The 22,500-nt window shown below is 38.3% G+C and overlaps 1 protein-coding gene across 3 annotated transcripts in view; it reads left to right on the top strand.

The window, feature by feature from the left end:
• HHIP (hedgehog interacting protein) overlaps positions 1–22,500 on the top strand; it is an 86,287-nt gene that overhangs the window by 3,854 nt on the left and 59,933 nt on the right. For all 3 annotated transcript variants that reach the window (XM_014538522.1, XM_005864874.2, XM_014538521.1), the window contains exons 2-4: positions 2,983–3,175; positions 10,107–10,263; positions 11,093–11,294. In XM_014538522.1, coding sequence (XP_014394008.1) covers positions 2,983–3,175; positions 10,107–10,263; positions 11,093–11,294 — 552 coding nt within the window. The remainder of the gene's footprint in view (positions 1–2,982; positions 3,176–10,106; positions 10,264–11,092; positions 11,295–22,500) is intronic.

Below are 22,500 nucleotides of genomic sequence, written 5' to 3'. Positions count from 1 at the left end.
CAACAGCTGAAGAACATTGTAGGCATATGATTTTTAGAAATAACTTTTTATGTACCAAGTGATCTTAAGGTGACATCTTAATATACTGTCATGTATTTTCTCCTTTTGTCCGCTCATCAAACCCATGTGGGGGCCTTTCTATGCTCTTTGTTTAGTTACTTGATAAATAAGGAGAAATACAGAAGGTCTCTGTCACCCATTTTACTACTTGTTGATAAGCTATAGTTGTAGGCCACGCTTCACTGTGTATTCCAGGATTTATCTTACCTTTCTTCTATGGGTTTTACTTTCATGTGGCTCAAGATTAAAGGATGACCTGCCAGATGTTATAAATTAGTCAGCAACAGCCACAGTCATTACTAGGCATGCTGTAATAATGTTTCCAAGTTTTACATGATTTCCAAAGTATATTTAGTTTAAACCACTATAATTTGATGGTTTCGTATATGTCTTTTAGAAATCGAAACAGGAAATTAGCTTAAATTTCTTCTTAAGATTGATGACATTGTCAGACATAAAGTTAAGGACCTGTGTAGACACAGACACATAGGCTGACAAGAAAAAATTCCCTACACACACACACACACACACACACACACACACACAGCAGTACACATCTGTCTAAAACAGTGTTGCAGCTTGGGCTGAGTCAGTTTAATTGACTTCAGTAAGACTATTGGTTCATTGAAACCAAAGCCAGAATGATGGCTCTATCTATCTTCAAATGGGTATTTACACGCAGACCTCACACAGAGCAAAATGTTACCATCCTGCTGGGCCGGAACAGCATGAAACTTTACAAAGAATAATATTATACTTGATTTCAGATAATTTATTGAATCCTATTTCTGAAACTTTTGATGAGAGATCTTGTGGCCAGGACACATTCCAAAAATTGTAAAAGACAAAATTCTTTAGGCACTAACTTCAAGCTCTTCCTGGACAGCAGCTGGGAGAGTATATGGGGATCATTTTGTTTCAGCTATAAAAAAAATGGAAGCGTGCATATTCTCCATAAAACCAAAGGTAATTACATTGCAGTTTTTCCGCCAGCAAAGGAGGTGGTTTCAACATCCTGCAGTTGTTTTGTTCTTAGAGGACTGCTGTATGATAAACAAACAGAACAAAGTTGAACAGTATTAATATTGAATGGATCTGGTGAGGTCTGCCAGAGTATGGACAATAAAAGACATTTAAAACATTCTTGGAATGCAAATTCTAAGTGTCTGGTGTATGTTTCCTTTTAGAAAACTTTAACCATTTAAGCAATTGTCATTTAAATAAGTTGATAAAAATTAAAATGTACATATAATTCTGATTAGAAGTGACTTCTGAATATTGTAGATAGTTACAACATATTATAAATTTTTTTCTGAAACTGGGTAACTTCTATGGAATTTAAGTTGCTTTGCTCTTGAAGATCCAAATTTTGTGATCATCTAGAATATATTTATCCTAAAAAATTAGAAGCCATACGATGTACTCAAATTAGAACCTCAGTTTGTGAATGAACTATTTGCTTTAAACAATGATCTATATATTAAAATATTAACTCCAGTTCATAGTTCTAAAGAAGTGATTAGGTACAGATATAGTTACATAAACTGGGAAAATGTTGAAGATTCAATCCCATTAGGGTTTTTTTCAATATGAAAAATCAGTTATTGGTTTAGACAGCACATCTCAAATATTGTGCTGATACTGTTCTTCTATATTAATTAGAGGAACTCCTGAAATCAGTTTTTCAAAGTTAATACTAAGGCACTGAGACCTAACCTCAGTGAATCAATGACACCCAAATTGGTCTTATTGAAATAAAAGACATACTACTGTATAAATAAAGATAAAAGCATGCCTTTTCCCATCAAGACTTACTAAATACTATACAAAAGCACTTTTATTAGACTCTTGAGTTTATTCATGCATATAACATACCTGAGGAGCTGGTTAGAAAGTTTTTCCTGGCTAAGATATAATGAATAATAAAAATGGGTCTTAAACCCGTTTGATTCAGCTCCAGATATTATTTTTATAGAACATGAAATGGAGAAATTTTTCCCCACTTTAGAAAACTTTCCCTATGCAATTTTAGATTGAAAATTAATTAAAATTAGAAAAATGTAATTCAAGTTAACATCTTTGAGAATATCAAATTAGGAATTTCAGGAGTGAATTTCAAGACACAAATAAACCATATATATAGTTTTTAATTCTGCTTTACATATACAGGGTGTCCCAAAAAATATATATACACTCATTTCTGTAGATTCTCTTAAATTTTGAAAATGAACTGTATGTTAATAAACACTGACTTTATAATCATTCAAGGTGTATACGTTTTTTGGGAGACACCCTGTTAGTGGATAAAGGTATTTGGAATTTTATTTTTTTTAATATATATTTTTATTGATTTTTTACAGAGAGGAAGGGAGAGGGATAGAGAGTTAGAAACATCGATGAGAGAGAAACATTGATCAGCTGCCCATCAACCAGCTGCCTCCTGCACACCTCCTACTGGGGATGTGCCCGAAACCAAGGTATATGCCCTTGTCTGAAATCGAACCTGGGACCTTTCAGTCCGCAGGCTGACGCTCTATCCACCGAGCCAAACCGGTTTTGGCGGAATTTTAAAGTTAAGTATCAGTCACTATACACTTTGAAGCAGAGTAAAGTGATAAAGAGATAAAGGGTCTCACTATAATTGTCATTTAATTTTTTTACACCTGAAAGGCAGATAAACCACTTTGATTTGCAAGAGTAAGAAGACTTTTGTCCATCCCCTACCCTTGGCTCTCTCATTCCACACAAGAGAAGACCTGTATATCCTTATAAAGGCATTCTCTACCGTCACATGGCAGTTCTTTTCAGACAACTGTATTGGCTAAATCATACTTTTCTAGTTACCTGATTACAAAATAAAAAGCAACTAACCCTAACTTCGAACCACTAAAAAGGAGTTTATTTCTGATTTACGGCTTTCAGATATTTTCTGTGAACAACAACACCGAATGTGGGAAGTTACTGGAGGAAATCAAATGTGCGCTTTGCTCTCCATATTCTCAGAACCTGTTCCACTCACCTGAGAGGGAAGCCTTGGACAGAGACCTAGTCCTCCCCCTGCTCTGCAAAGACTATTGCAAAGAATTCTTTTACACTTGCCGAGGCCACATTCCAGGTAAAAACGCATACATTACATCAACTGCAACTGCAGAATGTCCTTCCAAGACACCTGTCCTTCAATGCTTGCATCCAGGAGTGTAAAATGTATCCCATCGTTCAACAAACCTATTCTTTCCTCATAACTAACCTTTTCAAATTTGAAAACTTTTATTGCTGCTAAATGGGATTACTGTCATTTCGGTCCACAGGTAGTACGTTAGTTTTGTTGAAATGTTCTGCTTTTTGTTGTTGTTGTGAAATCGGTAATACAGTTGGTGATCTTTACACGTGTTAGATTATCAGTACAGATTTCTTATTGGTTTCTCCTTTACCCATCTACATCAATATCAAGGCAGCCTCCCCCTCTACACAGTGGACACATAAATGCAGATTGTCCACTGACTTTTAAGGTATTCCCTTAAATAAGATACAATTCAAAATCCAAAAAAAAAAAGTAAAGAATAACAAAGCACTTTGACATATGATGACTAATTTGCGCTTCAAAAACCCTGGGAGATAGGTAGGAATTGTCCACTTGATTGATAGGACACCTGAGGCTCCGGAGGTGTGAAATGCCTCCCCCTAAGTTGTGCAGTGAGAAAGTGAGAGGGTGCACAGAGAAGTTCTCATGCTGACAGTCATCCAAGTCTACCTGGTCACTATCATGTTTTGGACCCTAATAATCATATACATTCTTGGGCATTGATTAATTTTACCATCAAATGTTTGTAAACTTTGGTTGTTGGTTTAGTTGGAAGAATCAACATAGAGGTAGAAAAGAATTTAAGGAGGCAGCTTTAGTTTAGTTAGGCAAAGTCACACACAAACAAATCTGGAGCTAACAGTGTAGAAAACCCCATGGCACTGGAGGAAAAGGCAAGCTTTAAGAACTCTGGGATGCACTTAGATAACTTTTTTTTTTCATTGCTATGCACATTTCACTTTTTTCTCTGACCCAAAAGTGTAGATTTCCCTTTTTTTTGGCATTTTTTTTTATAGAGCCCTCTTAATAACCTAAGAAAACATTTTGACTAGGGTTGCTTGCTTCCTTTGGTGTAGCATAACATGGATCTAAACCCATTCAATGTGAAAATATTATTATTGTCTTTATAAACTACAGTCATGTTTCGAAGGCTTTTTTTAAGCCAGCTGTTTCTCCCTCTTTATCACATTCCCCAAAGCAAAGTAGAATGGGTCACGGTTGCCTCGATGGCCTGTCGAGAAGCGATAACAGATTAGGTCCCATGAAGGCCTGCTGCAAATTTCAAGTCTTGAAGGTTCGCCTTGACCACCATAAGCTGAGCGTGATATGAACACTTAGCATTTTCATCTACCTCCATCTACTTGAGTTCAAGACAACCAGGCTGTATTTGGGAACTCATCTATGGGGGTCTTCCTGCATCTGAAGTTATTTTAGCTTCCAAAACAAACAACAGAAAGCGATACCCACTGTAAGAGGGAGCACAGCAAACAGCTCAGGAGCCAGAGCGGCAAGCACCTCACTCCCCAGATCAACATATGTGGTGACGAATGACAAATTTATTTTTCTACCGAGTTTGTATATGTGTAAAACTGCTGAAGTGCATCAAGATGTCAAGTGCTTTTGGTGGCCACCCAGGCTGCCTTGAAAGATAACCAGATGAAAGCTCCACTCCAGTGGTGGACGGAGCAGCCAGGGCGCTTCCCAGGGACAGGCTAGCAGGCTGCAGCCACTTGCAGAGGGGGCCTTCCTCTGGACCCATCAAATGCAAATAATCGCCCTAAAGACGGGTCCCCAAAGTAAGCTGTAATCACACTATTTGTGTTCCTTATGGTGACCAGTTTGTTAGCCAGGCTGATCCTTGGCACACAGGTTACCATTCCCTAAAGGATGATCAATAGGACGGTGATCCTGCCTTCCGCCCTTCCCCCAAACCCAGAAGACTCTAGAATTCTAGAACCCTGATTTTTCAGAAGTTGCTCAAAAAGCAAGTTTGTAGTATTTTCGCCTTAAGTCTATTTAGTGACATGGTTTACTTTTCTCTGAAGTTCAAAATGGTAAAAACAAAACAACAAACAAACAAAAAAACAGCTACTTTGTGATTTTTTTTTAATAAGAAACTAGTTAACCTATCTGGACTATGCTTATTAATACCTCATCTTTCTGCAAAGCAAAAACATGAAGAGGAAGGTACCCTAAGGTATGTATTTTGCTAAAGCAAATGCTGAAAGGGGGTGAAAATAATTCCAGAGACATCTTCATTTCTTCCTCCCTTGCCCAATATATAAAATAATAAATATGTAAATGACCTGTCTCTTTGCTTCACCTTCATGGTTTTAAGAACACACCGGTCACTTTGCAATACACTGACACCCGAAAGATAGCTACTTTCTAGAAACTGTAACGCAGAAATATTCATGACCTGCTTATTCCCCGCCCTCCCCATCCCATGAGAAAAGAATTTAAGTTAAAAGTCACAAAAGTGAGGATACACTTGAGCAGTGATGGTGAACCTTTTGAGCTCGGCGTGTCAGCATTTTGAAAAACCCTAACTTAACTCTGGTGCCGTGTCACATCTAGAAATTTTTTGATATTTGCAACCATAGTAAAACAAAGACATATTTTTGATATTTATTTTATATATTTAAATGCCATTTAACAAAGAAAAATCAACCAAAAAAATGAGTTCGCGTGTCACCTCTGACACGGTGTCATAGGTTCGCCATCACTGCACTAGAGTTTTCTTAATCATAATATTAGCTAGTTGTGAATTTACTTTGGGAGGTAATTTCTTAAAACTTCTAAAAAGTACCAAAATTACAAAAAACAAAACAAAACAAAAACCCATCACACGAGCTCCTTTCTGAACACCACAGGTCTTCTCTTCTGCCTGAATTATGATGAACAGAGTGGGTGCTTTGCTGTTCACTAAGTGATGGCACCCCACACTCGACAGCCTTGTTTCCATTCATCCATTCATCGCTATCAAAATGATGTTTATCACTCTAAGGTTACTGCAGTGTGAAATGTCTGTACACAATTAGTTCAATTGTTTTAATCCTGTTGCTAATGAGGCCAAGGTCAAGGATTTGATTCCACTGAGCTGCTTTAGTCCACAGCCACTCCTGACCACCCAGTCAGATACCTCACCCATGTGTCTTCTTAGTCCCCGAGACACAAACCAGAGCGAACAGATGGACACATCAAATCTACTACCTCTACTAGAAAAATGCTCTGGAGTGCAAGCCTTATTGACAGTTGGGCATTTTTTCTTTTTTCCATTTTTTCCTTATCATGATGAACACCACATGTAATGAGGAGAAATAACTTTTCTCCAGCATACATGCTGAGTGAGAGAAAAGCTAGAGCTGAGACTCCTCTACTGAGAATATTTGTTCACGTGTCAATGTTTTATAGGGAGCTTCATGGTGTAGTAGGACTGGGTTCATGATCCAGGAGAGAAAAGTGCCAGGTCCAAGATAGTTGATAAGTTATCAGAAGTTTAAACAAAAAATATGGCTCCTGGAATAATCAGTGAACGTCCATTAGTAGTGGACTTGATCATATTATGATGATCCAAGGTGAGCTAAACACTCACTTTGAGTAAGATGTGCTTCCGTTTTCCAAAGAAGGGTACCATTTGGTGAATTACATCTTCCCTGGCAATAAATGTTAGCTCAATGTCCTGAACGAGATCCCTTTCAGCTCCTCCCAGAAAAAGATATTATTCATCACTTTCCAGTTACCTTAAATAATCCAAAGCAGATCATTTAAGGTAAAGTATTACAAAGAGTATTAGATATTTCAATTAAACTATCATAACTGTAAGAAACATGTCAATTTTTTTATGTAAAAGTCTTCTGAGTAGGCTTCCTCCTTCACACTTAGATGACTCAGTGAGTCTAGAATTTGTAAAAAAAAATCTCAGAGTAATTCATTGTGAACCTTCTGTTTTAGTTTTGTCTTTAATTTGCTAAAAGAGTGTGGTACCCCCAGGAACCATGGAGTTTATGAATCGGCACCATTAATCTTCTGATGTCCCATTTGAAAATGATTTTTCATTTCCTCATTTGTCCCCAGCTAATAATTCCTTATAAAATGGAATCAGCCACCAGCATTGTTCCTTCATTTCCCCTTAAGATGTTATTGGTTTGCAGACTGTAAGGCTGGAATGCAGACTTAAAAAAACAACAACAGCAAACAACCAAAATCAAAATTTCTTCTGAATTGTGCTTTGAAGTTTTTCTATGACCCCAGAGGCAAACATCACATTAACACAAAATTTCTCCTTCATACATTCAGTTATAAATATATCCATAGTCTGACAGTGTTCCTAAATGCATGGAGTTCTTCCTGCTTGATGGTCAATTTATATATAATAAACATATATTTTATATGTAATGTAAATATATAGCTATATTACACATAACATATATAAAATAAACATATACTAGTATAGTATATGTAATATAAATATATATATTACATATGCTATATATATATACATATATATTTTTTTGGATATATATATTTTTTTTTATCTCTGAAAAAAAGAAAAGATCTAGCCCAAAACTGTTCAAAAGTTTGATTTAGCAGCTCAGTGTTCCTTCTTTTTCCTCAGGAAGACTTGTTGAACAACCCTAGGCAGCTTTCCTCTGTCTGCTTAGCCATTAAAGACTGGAGGAGAAAAGTGACCTTTTGCAAACAGTGAATTGCTGCAGATGAATAAATGTTGCAGCGGTCATCCCTCTCTTCAATTTCTAATTCCTGATTTTTTATTAAACAAAGATAACTTCTTCCAGCTGCTTTGCCCTCCCCCGCAAGGAGCACCCTTCCCAACTGCCCTGCCTCCTTTTCTGTCCACACCTCCCACCCAACCCCCACCCCCACACACATACACACATACACACATACATTCTCAAGGACATCTGCTCTTTCTTGCCTGGTTCCCAAAGATAAGTTGTTTCTCAGTAACCTAATCAGATACTGGCCTTGAAGAATCTGCCTCAGAAGTTTAGGGGTGATACATTTTCCCCAAAAGTTAGGTCAAAAATCTATATCAAGTTTTAACCATTTGGGACCCTCAGTTCCCAAGAATAGTTTTAGGTTTGAAGGGACTTTGGTCAAGCTCACAGAAAAGAAATACATCTTACATAATCCATTGATAAGCCTCACTTGGTTGTCCCCAAATTCTTGTTCTTAGAAATCCATGCAAACTAGAATGTATTATACAACTTCTGAATGTCAACTAAATTACCACATGCCTTTATCACAGTATTGATGAGGCATGATAATCATTTGTTAGGTAAAAATCAAAACATTAAACATAATAAAGGTATGAGACCAAAAACAGGAATTTAGAACTTCATATATTTCATATAAAAAGTCAACTCTAGTAGCAACAAATTATTTTGATAGCAGAAATCATCAGAATATGGAATTTGAATCATTAATTAATATGCCCTCCTCCCAAAAAACCAACACCTTATTAACTCAAATGGTAAAAGTAATGTCAAAATTATATTTGATCATAAAGTCCTCATCTTATTCAAATACTAGAGGCCCAGTGCACGATATTCGTGCATGGAGGAGGTCCCTCAGCCGCCTGCACCCCCTCGCAATCCGGGACCCCTTGGGGGATGTCTGACTGCAGGTGTAGGCCCTATCCCACCTAAACCGGCAATTGGACATCCCTTCTGTAATCCAGGACCACTGGCTCCTATCCACTCGCCGGCCTGCCTGCCTGATCTCCCCTAACCCCTCGCCTGCCTGCCTGCCTCATAGCCCCTAACCCCTCGCCTCCTGCATCGCCCCTAACCACTCACCTGCCTGCCTGATTGCCCCTAATCACTCTGCCTGCCTGTCTTATCATCCCTAACCACTCACCTGCCTGATCGCCCCTAACCACTCTCCCTGCCTGCCTGATCGCCCCTAACCCCTCACCTGCCTGCCTGATAGCCCCTAACCACTCACCTGCCTGCCTGATCACCCCTAACCACTCTGTCTGACTGCCTGATGCCCCTAACTGCTCACCTGCCTGCCTGATTGCCCCTAACCACCTCTGTCTCAGTCCCCCACCACCATGGCTTTGTCCAGAAGGATGTCTGGAATGATGTCCGGAAGGTCGTTCGGCTGTCCAGTCTAATTAGCATATTATGCTTTTATTATTATAGATAGTTGTTTTATTTCATAAAAATTGTTACTATGTAAGCAAAATTATTTGTCTTTCAGATGCCTATATTGCATTTTTTGTTTTGGCTTGTTATAATTATTTTTCAGCGAAGGGTGGTATGTCAGCTATTGTGCCTAAGAAAATTGAAAGGATATTTTAAATATAATTTTTGTTTTGCAAAATAATCATTTTCTCCTGTGAGTGAAGTGTAGGAAACGGCACCTACATATTTGAAAATGGTGGCTCTGTTACATCAATTCGTTGCTCAATCATTGCACAATGAGTCAGTCATTCATTATAGTGTATAATGACCTTGTGATAGCGACTAGATTTATTTTTTAATCATATGTGAGTGACAATATAGTAAGAATTGTAAAATGGCCCAAACTGGCACCTGATAGTCTTTCTCTTTCTTAATTCTAATTTACTCTTCTTAGGAATTACTCTAGGGCAAAAAATGCTGAAGAGTGATTGGATAAGTTCACCAGTGCATCATGTGGTCACTGGGGAAGCTTGAAAATAAATCAGTGCAATAACAAGAAATGTATAATGTGTATTTCATATGAGCCTTTTAAACTATCCAATATGACATAATTTCACTTTTACTGAATGTCTCAAGTTTTGGTTAAAAAATGAAAATCCCAAGCAAAAAAAGTTTTTCTTTCTTTTTTGTCTATATACTTTCCTAGGCTATTCGTATGGTTCCTAAAAAATTCTTTCCTTGTGTTTTTATCTTTCCAATAGGATGTTTTTACATGGTACTATTTCTGATGAGCCTTTTTACATTTTTTAAAGGTTTCCTTCAAACTACTGCTGAGGAGTTTTGCTTTTACTATGCAAAAAAAGATGGTGGGTTGTGCTTTCCAGATTTTCCAAGAAAACAAATCAGAGGACCAGCGTCTAACTACTTGGACCAGATGGAAGAATATGACAAAGTGGAGGAGATCAGCAGGTTCATAAAGATAATGCTCTTTAACCTTTTTTTAAAAAAAACAACTAACAAATCTTGTGGCTTTGAAAGTGACTCATCTTTCTTTGCTTATGTCTAGCAGCTATACCCTCCACATGCTTTTTTTTTCTTTTTAGTAGTTTGCTTCTCTAATGTCATATTAGTATAAATGCTTTTAATACTTAGATTACTAATCTTGTTATGAGCTTGGCTTCTCTATGATTCATGTGAATTTTATGAGTATAGTTTTAACTTGAAATGTATGCTTGCTGTTAGGTTATGATGCACATTATTATTAGCCAATCAGAGTTTTATAAATAGATCTTAGAACTTTCTCTCGAGCACCCTTCTATAATGTTTAATTATTGTGAGTAAAGCTCATTTTAATTATAGTCACTGAAAGATGAGATAATGAGCTTATGAAGTTTTAAAATATATGTAGTTTTTGAAGCTAGGTGATGTGTAAATGGTAGTTCTTTAAAAAAATTTTTAAATTTGTTCAATTAAGAGTTTACACTCAATATTATTTTGTATTAGTTTCAGGTATACAACATAGTGGTTAGACAATCATATACTTGACAAAGCGTTACCCTCAATATTTCCAATACACGTTTTGAAATTCTCTTTTACTTTCTGATAGGGGGCTGTTCGGTTTTATTTCTCCCCAATTGAAAAGAATTTCAAAGAATTCGATTGTGCCCTTGGGTGAGCAGCCCTTCAGGATCATCCAAACCATTGCTTCCTAGAGGAAATGTATTTTGAAAGGATGCTAAGTGCATCCCTTCCACCCTTCACCTTAAGCACCGCTTACCGGTTTCTTTCATTTGTCTAGAAAGCACAAGCACAACTGCTTCTGCATTCAGGAGGTTGTGAGTGGGCTGCGTCAGCCGGTCAGCGCCCTCCACAGTGGGGATGGCTCCCACCGGCTCTTCATCCTGGAAAAGGAAGGTTACGTGAAGATACTCACCCCCGAAGGAGACATTTTCAAGGAGCCTTATTTGGACATTCACAAACTTGTTCAAAGTGGAATAAAGGTTGGCTTTTTAACTTTTATTTATCTTTGCTCTGGCTATGTTAATTCTATTTTAGTGTTATCCTTGCTACAGGTATTTCTTTATAATAAAAGAATGTTTAAGGAGAAAATAAGGAAACACCATAAAGGAACAATAACTATGACAACTGAACCGGCACAATGACAATTTTCCTAACTTTATTTTTATTGTTGACACTATTACAGTTGTCCCCACCTGCCTGCCCCTCCTCCCCCCTTTAATGATGTTTGGTGACTATTAAGCGGTGCAAACAGATTGGTACTTGGACATGCTTTCCCTGTGTAATTTACACATTTAAAAATCATTCTTGGTTTTATAAAGTATTTGTTGAAATGTTATTTAATAGACATAATACTTGCAATTGTAGATTTGTATATCAGCATTTGCTAATACAAACAAAGAGGTCTTTCGGTTATTTTGGCAACTGCAAGTCATTCTTTACCACATCTGTGTTTGAGCCTGTGTCATAAAAGATGCTACTTATACTGTGACTTCCTTGTATAATGTTTTTACAGGTAAGTCAAATATTTTTATCTATAACAAGCCATCTTTGTAATCTATTAGCACAGCTTTTGCCTTCTTTCCCACTTCTCCAATTTGAGTTAAGTAATCTAATAGGTAAGTAAATAAAATTACCAAATTTGTTTCAGAAGAGAGTAATGCAGTATAGTATTAGCAGTATTAGGCTATAAAGCAAATTGTGGCATTCTAAAATTGAGACAATAGAACAACTCATGACTATTTTAGAATGAAACAATGAACTGTATGTGATTGGGGAAGAGCTGTATATGATTTGAGAAGAACTAGTTATCTTTTTCAATTCTTAACTGGCAAAAACATTAAAGGAGGATTTATACTCTTCTCATACAGAAATAAACTCCTCCTTGCTCTAGTCATAGGTAAGAACATCAAAACAAGGGCAAACAAGCTGGAAAAAATATATTCCTCAGATCTATATATTTGGTACCTACCATGTGAAACAATTAGAATGACTTAATTAGAATATAGGAAATGCCACATTATTGGGACCACCCACCTCAACCTCATGTGTGACAGCATCACCAAGACATACTGCCCAAGAGAGGTGCCTTATGGTACTTCCAGTCCCTTAAGGAAAAGGACTTTGGCACCAAGACACAGATCATTTGGAAAATCTGTTTAGCCCAGTAGGTTCAATTGTCTCCCAATAAATTTTTTCTTTAAAATTCACTGCAAATAATCAAAAGTCTCTTAAAATGATGCATTAGCATTTTGCACATCAGAGTTCAATCAATACATTCTGAAATGTCTTCTGATCAGTCACTGCCAGTGTCCCTAATGAGGAAAGAATGAAGATGCAGCCTCAAGTGAATCACTCAACAGCAGTGTATTTTTCCTACTGTGCAAGTTGAGCAGGCTCTCCAGAAAAGAGAAAATTGGGGAAAGCATGTAAAAAAAACCATTGCCTATCATCCCATTAATTAAAGAATACCACTAGTAACATCTTGATATACTTCCTTCCAGTTTTTTATATTAACATTGAATTTTTCCTGAGTACAAAGCTAATACAGGTCCATATTAATAAATGCAAAAATTCACAAAAGAAGATGCTTTCTGATAGTTTTTATACTAAAAAGCTTTAAAATAAAATTTAAATCAAACCATATAAACAAACATCTTTTTAGCCTTCTTTCTTCACCTAACAATATATCATGAATATGTTACCAGATTTGAAAATTTTTCTCAATAAGTTCATTTCCTTTTTATGAGACCTTTGGGATGACTCTAGTCTTTTCTTTTTTATCATGGTTACTTGTCATTCTTATGGATGACTTTCTTAGAATTCATAAAAGGAGCATTACTGAGTTGAAGGGCATCCACCATATACATGCACATTGCCAATTTGCTCTAAAATATAATGTTTTCAAATATTTGCAAGGTTAATGTATAGTTTTCTAATGTTATTTTAGTAAAAATGTTGAAAGGATACATATGACCCCTAGCTGGTTTTGCTCAGTGGATAGAACGTCAGCCTGTGGACCGAAGGGTCCCAGGTTTGATTCCAGTCAAGGGTATATTCCTGGGTTGCCGGGTCAATCCAGTGGGGGGTGTGCAGGAGACAGCCAATCAGTGATTCTCTCTCATCACTGATGTTTCTATTTCTCTCTCCCTCTCCATTCCTCTCTGAAATCAATAAAAATATTTTTAAAAAAGAAAGAAAAGATACGTATGATAAAGTGTAAATGAAAGAAATGAGCTAAGAATACTTGAAATTTTTGTTGTAAGAAACAACAACAAACTGGTGTTCTTATTTCTACTTTAACTGTCTTCCTTTTATAGAGTTTCTTCAGAATCTCTCTTTTTAAATTTATGCCCATTCACTGGGATATTGAATGAAAGTTTATCTTCTCTGCTGTTGAGACATGCTAAAACTGCACACATCAGGCCGCAGCAGCGCGATGGTTCTGCCCTATGCTTGACTGGCAGGCCTCAGGGAATTCTTCAGAATGGCCCTCCTCTCCTAGGAGAGCTCCAGGGCTTGAAATAAACTTCAAAATCCATTATCCTCTGTAGAAGGAGTTCTTACATAATATGCCATGTTTTAAAGGGCAATATTTTAAATTCTGTTCATCTTTGACACTTGTGACATCAATAAGATACCAATCTATCACATGGATATTTGAGTGTATACTGGATAGTGAGTGATGAGATCACATCCTTATCACCTCAAGGAGGTTATACGACCACTGGCCTTTATCTTAGTCTCCTTGGAACTCCTGTCACAAGTCACGGGATGGAAGCATGAGAAGAGGCAACTACAGCTATGATGGAGCAGGTGCCAGTGCATTCGTGAGGTGATCCTACCACTGATTTTCGTAGTATGTCCTTCAGAGACTTCTGAAGAGAAGATAGTTTCACAGCTACTTCACAGTAATGCTTCAGGCTTTCTTGATATATGAATAGTTAGTGTGCTCATGGCAATATTCTGTTTGTTAATAATCATTTTGCGTAAGTAATGCAAATAGGAATTTTCATAAATTATTATGCATATCACTTCTTTACTATTCTTTCAATTTTAAAATCCCAAGAGAGAAAATAAAGCTGTTTTAACAGAGCACAGTATTGATGGCAATACTCAGGTCACAGAATTAATAATGTATATACTGAACCTGACCTTCATATGTTTGAAATGAAAACAAGACAAACCACAGTGGGATCCCCCATGATATTAATTAATGACCAGCATGAGTGCATTAAATCAGACTTAAAGCGGAATTCCTGATTATAAGGGTTTCTAAAGCTAGCGCTGGCGGTAAGGAAATCTGGAATTCCTTTTCTGCTAATTGTCCATTAAGAATTGATAGTGATTCCTGGCACATGAAAAAGGACTGATCTTTTTGTGGCAAGGAGCTGGACTTGGTTATCTCCTTATTCTAGCCCTGAGTATAGCCAGCAAAGAGCCAGTCCTTCAGGGAACTCGGACAGCTCCTCCCTAAGCGGGTCCTGTTTGAGGCTAAGAGTGATGTCTTGTGTTAAACACCAGGCTGTGCTGCCTACATTGTGGGAGATTTCAGTACTTGGAAGTGTAACTGTCTAGTTGCCTGGAGCGAAAGTTCTGTGCAGAAATGCAGAGCACAAGTGAAAGAATTGGCTTCCTTTTGCTCTAGAAAATAAATTGTGGCTTTGGATTAATGGAATAAATTCTATGCCATATGAATTTAAACTGCCATTTCATTTAGGAAGAGATAAGTTCATTCACAACAGCTCAACTCCTGGAACACTGCGGTTTGTGACATTGCCAAGTAAAGAGTGGATCAGAAATATGTTTTTAAAATATGCGGTGGTTAGACAGATCTTTGATGATAGTGCTTTGTACAAGCTAACCACCAGCAGGGACATGGTGAAGAATGGCTCAAGTAAGGAAACTTAAAGTTTTCATTGTGTGTGTGTGTGTGTGTGTGTGTGTGTGTGTGTGTGTGTGTGTCTGTTGTGTGTGGAAGGGGAAGGCATATGCATTATTTGTTATTTTGTTATCCCCAAAGGGAAAATTCCAAGACATTGGTGATTTGAAATCTTTAAGTTGAGCTTATGTCTGAATCCTGAGTCAGGACGTGGGGCAGGTACCAGAACCAGCTTTATCCCAAGTCCTTGGGAAAGATAGATAGACCAGTGTTTTCTCAAGAATGACTACACAGTTAAATTGCCTGGGAACTTTAAAAAATTCCATTGCCCACTATCTGGGGTTAAACATACTAGGCATCGGTAAGTTTTTAAAGATTTTCCAGGTGATTTTGATATGTACCCAATTCGAAAACCCTGGGTCTAAGACTGAGCCAAACCCTGGCTCAGACACACATTGAATGAGATGCATTTTATCTGCCCAGCCTATGCCCAAACCCTAATACTGAAATGACCACTGGGATCCAATAGTTGGACACCACTTGTCATTTGTCCTGTACCGTTTGTCATTTACTTGGCCTCCACATACTACTAGTTCACTTTGATTGAAGAGATGAGCTAACTTTGGCAGCATGTAAGATTCTTGATATAAATTTTTGAAAACTGGTATTTAATTTAAAAATCTCAGCAATTCTGATTGGACGATGATTTTACTCATTAAATTTTTCCTGGTTTTGTTCCTTTTTGGAATCCTTTTTGTTTATCTAGTTGACAAAACTGTTATCATTCCTTAAATATGTAGTTTGCTAAAAATACCTGAAAACCCCTTGTAAAAAATGACAAGGACACCAGACATTTCTCTCGTGTGATTTCACCAAACTTCTCCTGACCACCAAGGATCTGAAAGTCCCCCTTGGCTTTGTGTGTGCACAGCAGCAAAGACCAGCCGTCACCTGTCACCTACAGGTGGCCCTTAGAAACCAGCAGGCCTTCTCTCTGCCCCTGAGCTCTCCTGAGCGGTCAGGGGTTGGTGAGGCTCACAGCCATGGCCCTTCGGCTTGCAGCCTGCAGCAGGCAAAGCTGAAAGATTTGTCTGTCACTGGGACAAGTGTGACTGGACTCCTGTCCCTCTCTATCTACTTGGATCCTCATTTCAAAAGAAGCTTTTTTGAAGCGGCCCTTTTACGGGGGGGAGGAGAAGACGTGAGGCTGAAAGCTGCTGATTGTCCGGGTGACTGAGCCCATTGAGGTGAGGCTCTTGAGAGACAGCAGCCGAGCCCAGGAGCATGTGTGGAGGACGCAGGGTGCGCCGGGGCAAGCCCGACGGGGCGGCCTCTGATTTCACATGCTTGTAAATCACTCGCTTAATCACGGGCAGCGAAAGTGGGGTTGGGGGTCCTGCTTTTCTGAAGTTAGTCAGAGACCTAACCTTTCAAATTTCCCTCTGTCTTTAGCTTGCGATCTTATGAGACGTTAGTGTATTTTTGTGAAAGTGAAATGAATCAGAGCCTAAGTTAGAAGCAATTTGCTTTCTACAGTACTGAGCATGTAGCACGCTCACCTGTACGTATGGCGATTACTGGGCCAGGTCTCAAGTGCTTCCTTGGGAAAATTTTTACAGGTCTGGGTGTGCTCCGCTAACAGAAAGCAGCAAAGTATATGTGGTAAACATTACAAGAGAAGAATCACCATTTGGGAATGTGAAAAGTTTTTGTTGTTGTTGTTGTTGTTGTTGGTTTGGCTCAAATTACTGCATTTGAAGTTGTTAAACCTCATCTAAAAGAGAATTGCTATAGTGCTGGAAATAACCATTAGGTAAATTCATTCCAAAAGTGGTCTACCACTTTTAATTGAATAGACTTCCCCCAAATAAAAAATTTTCAATGTCTTCTCTCTTTTTTGCAGTTTAAAATTCTGGTTCCAAACCATTAAATTAAAATGTAGATAAAATATAGATCTACAAATAAAGAATTTTAATACACTTATTTTTTATGTCAAGGCATTGAACTCAGGTATATTTTATTGAGTATTGCTGACACTTTACGTAAAAATGTCCTGTACTCTGTGAAAAATGTTTTCAATTTTAAATCAGTTTTTATTTTAAATCTACTATGAGTGTCCACAGAGAAAAGCAAAAATTCTCTTTGTGATGTGAAATAATCTCAGTGTAATCTTCTGTTTAGTTACGTCAGTTTTCATTTCTGGTTTTCTTATTTCTTAATTGTGGCGTTGGCAATTCTAGTGATAAAACAGTTTTATAACCATGATTGTGCATCTATGTGGTGTATGCCAGTGTAATAAGCCAGCTGAATCTATAATTTCCTTTCCAATGTGCATCCTCTTTTACTGAAGCGATGTACACAATGCCCCTCCAGTTGACTAAAGAAAGGCCTGCCTTCTCCCACATAAGCCACCTGAGTCCCAGCCGAGGCGAGGAACGTTTTTACATTCATGTCTTCACATTTATCTAAGACTTGAAGGACAGAGGCAATAGAGTCTATAAATCTGACAAGCCCTGTGGTAATCATTTAAAACAAGTGAAAAACCAAGAAATCTGGACCCTGAGACGGTCTCTGCCACCTTAAAAAACAACAACAAACAAACATCTGATTGAACCTGGCAGCCACCATCTCACTGTATGTGACCACAAAGAGAAAGAGACCTGTTGATGATGAGTTGCTTTCCTTTCCAGTCAGTATTTTATTTAATGAAGAGGAAATAGCAGGCATCACAAAACTGTCTCTAAACTGTAGAAGGCAGCACAGCCCTCCCTTTTAGAAACATTCAATAGCTTTCTTTCCCAATGCTACAGTCTCCAAGCAAGACATCTTGTTAGCAAGGACACCCTTGTCTTCCTTCTTACTCATCATAACCACCAATTTTTGAGCATTTACTTGGCTAAGCTGTTACATAGATCATTTCTGTAATCCTTACAGTAAACATGTGAGGCAGGTATGAATAGCCCATTTCACAGATGAAGAGACTGAGGCCCAGAAGATAAGTCAACTCCCCAAGATAACACAGCTAGTACGTTACGAAGGCTGATTTCCAAGGCAGTTGTCCGAGGCCATGCTCACCCTACAGGCCCTGCTGCTACCAGCCTTCCATCACCAGCACTGCATAGGGCAGATTCAGGAGCACATTTCAGAAGCAGAGATTGGACGGTTGGTGTTAGCACGCTCAGGACAATGAGGAGGCTGAGGGCATGGGTTCCAGACTGGGTTCCAGGCACTGCATCAACACCAGGGGCTGTGTTTTTGTTGTTGTTGTTGTTGTTTTGGCTCTAGGCAAGCTATTTAACCTCTCTAGGCTTAGTTTCTTCATGTGTAGAATGGAAATAATAAAAGGTTTCACCTAACACTTTACATGCAAGACCTCACACGATAGTGTCTATAAACATTAGCTGTTATCATCCATCTTACTAACATGAAAAGGAGGGGACGGAAAGGAGAATGAGTCAGCTCCGTGAATGACCCACTCACAAGCTCCAGTGGCCACTGTGAACGACACCCTCCCGGCAGCAACAGTGCCCTTTAAAATGGGATTGAATAATAACATATGGAAAGTCTGTGACGATGTTAACATTTGCACCAGAACTATATGGCAATCCCATGGAAACAAAGTTAAATTGATGGATGTGTGTGGCTTTTCTTTAAATCAAACAGATAAATCTAGAATAGACTTTTATTTGAATGCATCACTAGAGAAAGGCAACACCTTTGTTTTCCCAGCATCACCTTTCCACATTAAGTGTAGGGCATTGCTACCTACCTTCTTCAGCCAAAGCCCCCGGTCCTGGAGTTTGTCAGAGCGCATGCCTAACGATGATGAAGCACACACCAGCTGACCCGGGAGTCTGGCAGCAACCTTTCATCAGAACTTCCTTGCTTTCAGAGTAGTTTTTCTAAACCTGGATATTATAATAATGTATGTCTTTCTGTGTGTTTATTTTGGAACACGATTTGTGTTGATCTGCCCTAGAGTTAATAAATTGTGGGATTTGCAAAGGAAATATACTGGGACTGAAAACTAAGAAGGCACGTATTTTTGCCCGCTAGCAATGACTGCTCAAAGCCCAGATTTAGAACCTCGGGGTCTGGGGAGGGGGCAATTGGGCAAGCTGCTGTAAAATTAACATGTAATGTCATGATATGGAGAGTGTACCACTCAAACAACAAACAATTTTTTTTTTTAAAAGCAGATCAGTAAAATGTTCCAGGAAGTCAGGGAAGGGAGAACTTTAAAGGAAGATATCTAAGTTAAACAACAGTGACAACAAACATCACTTAATGTGTCCATGGAATGTGCTGAAGATCAGGTATAAGGATATATACATGGAATGACCTCAGCTACCTCCTTCCCAGAGCCCAGCCTATAACAGACACTTTTCCTGTCACATTAGCTCAGTATTTTATAGAAAATTTCCTAAATCTGCAAGCACGTCTGCTCTTCGGTTTGTCTCTACCTGTTTATGACCAGTTTTGGGAGCTTACATAGCATTTTGCTCTTACCGGGCTTCTTTCATTTTTATGTTTATATAATAAATATATAGATTTACTTATACAATATATATTTATCTATTACAAATATGTCAATTACTACAATGTATTTTAATCTATGTGTTGGTAGTATTCATCCACTGACATTTCGTTAATGTCTATAACGTCTGTGATTATGTTGAACTATCCTAATGGCAAGGGGGCCAGAACTAGGGACCTATCTAGAGTGTTTTTTAAAACTGGATCACTGCGTAGAAATTAAAATCAACTTCGGACTCTTCAGTCAAACTGTGCTTTGGAAAATAAGGTGCCATTTATCGAGACCATTCTGTAATATGTTATAATGAGAAAAGCTTTTCCTTAGTCACCTAATTTTCTATCTTAGCGTGACTTTGTCATACCAGGTGACAATGCATATGGTCACAGTGACTCTCAGGAATTATCACCAAAAGGGAGATAAAATTTGAATCGTTTAGAGCAGGGGTGGGGAACATCTGGCCTGTGGGCCATATAAGGTCTGCAAAACGATTTGTTCTGGCCCTGCCAAGGCATTAGGGGTGAGTTAATGAAATGTTTGACCAGATCTAGCAGGCTAAATTTTAAGCTGATAATTTTGTATGGCCTGCAAATGATGTTATAAATATCCAAATGGCCCTGGGCAGAAAAAAGGTTCCCACCCCTGTGAGTAAATATCCTTTTTATTCTATCCAGGCATGGCATATACAATTTAAATTTACATTTTAAAATATTGTGTAATTCCACAAGCCTGAACTCCAAATCACGGAAAATCTCTTAAAAAGAATCATTATGTGTTTAAGATAAAATATATACTCATTATTCTTCCATACATATATGGGGTAGGACAAGAACAGAAAAGGAAAACATTAATGAATTTGGTCTAAATTAACTCCATCATCACTAGCAGTTGAAATTATTTAATCCGATCATAGAATTGAACCCAATAAACGGAAGCTAATATAGAAATAAAACATTATGAAAAGGATCTTAAAGGTTTGTATACTGCCACAAAATTTTTGAGAAAGGAACATTCTTTTCGACTATTCAAAGATCAAATATTCTGGCTCTCTCTTTAAGAGCAGCTAAATTCTTTGCCTTAAAAAAAAATTCCAATAAGTTGTTTCTAAACCAGCCTCTTATCCTAAAGCACCTTTGATCCAAATGGATCACAAACTTAAATAAAGTGACATCTGTCCCCAGGCTATTTCTAGATAAGGGAAAACACATCTGCTCTGAGAACCCTTAGCCAACAGTTTGAAACTATTCAGAAGAATTCCTTTAAAAAAGAGAAAAAAGGAAAAAAATTGTGTACACAGTGTGAAGGGAAGATGCTTGAGGTTGGAAAAATAAATTAGGAAAGCACTAGTCTTAAGAGGACAAAAAGATAAGCAAATTTAATTCCCATTAAATGTTTAGCCTTTGTATGAAAGATTTGGTGATGAGGCTCCCACAGTGAAAACGTCTTTGTGGATGGATGTGAACACACCTGTTCAGGAAAAGTGAAACAAAACCTGAACTGACTTCCCGCCACACACAGGTCACCAAACATCTGTCATAAGTTATCAATTACTAGCCTCGACTGGACTCCAGCCTGTGACCTGAGGTTGAAAAAGCCACATAGCTCATTCTCTCTCCTATGCAGCCTGTGGTTTTTCCCTGTACCACCATTAAAGCTTCTGTTTAAATCTCCAGGGGTCTGAAGATCAGATTGACCTCATGACATTAATAATGTATTTACGCCCGGGGTTGCTGTGAACATTACCCGGGGGCTGATCTTAGTACGGATTCTGTGACATGCAGTAATGTGGCTTACTCCAAAAACATTTACCTGATAGTTAGCATAGTTCCTTAATTGCACGAGTTTCTTAATTGCAACCTAGAGACAATGTGTCTTTGTGTGTGTATTGGGGGGAGGGGGGAGGTGTTAAGATTTGGCTTTAATTAAATATCAATACATATAACATCTCTGCACACAAATAAACAAACAAAAAAAAAACAAAAAAAACTGCTGAGGTGAGCTTCTTCCCTTGTAAATAATTAATTAGAGGTCCCACTGAGTAAAACTTTTGGTGACAGCATCAGCTGTCAACACCTTTGATCCTAGAGTGTCACATTCCTGAAATATCACCTCAGTTGGAGAACTAGCCACTGTCTGGCCATAGCACTCATCCATCGCCTGTACCAGGACACCAGTTCTGCCCGTCATTGAATGATTTGGAGCAATTCGCTTAACTTTCTGGGATCTCTGAAGCCTCATCTTTGAAGTCTAGGCTAAAGGACACCTTGGGTCCTTTCTAGCTCTAAAATTCTGTGAAAATAGAAAGCAGTGTGAGAGAGAGGAGTGCAAGTGGCCAGTGTGGCTCTGGTGTGGGAAGTCCATGCTAGCCCAGGTTCAGGTTGCTGCTTACTCTGCTTTATTCTGATCCCCCCTCACACCTCCCCCCCTGTTCTGGTCCAGAAATCCAATCAGCATCTCCCAATGCAGAGCCCACCGGGCACCCCACCTCCCCGGCAAATAGGTGCACTATTCATGCTGTATGGTCACCATTACTCCAATTACACTTCTAAAAGCAGAGTAACTCAGCATAAGCAAGACTGCGGGTTTTCAGTTAACGGCAGGAGAATGTCTTTAATGTGCAGCGATTACAGGGTTGTAAGTTTTCAAACCAAGTTTGAAGGTGAAGATATACCACGACCTTGAAGTGGGCAGTGCTTGGCGCGCTGCGGAGGAAACCAGTGTGAAGCTGAGTGAGGGGAGAGGACAGGAGTGGTAGGAGGTGAGGAACAGAGTT

This window comes from Myotis brandtii, unplaced genomic scaffold, assembly GCF_000412655.1.
Source record: "Myotis brandtii unplaced genomic scaffold, ASM41265v1 scaffold192, whole genome shotgun sequence".
NCBI classification, from domain to species: Eukaryota; Metazoa; Chordata; class Mammalia; order Chiroptera; family Vespertilionidae; genus Myotis; species Myotis brandtii.
This window is presented reverse-complemented; position numbering and strand designations above follow the sequence as displayed.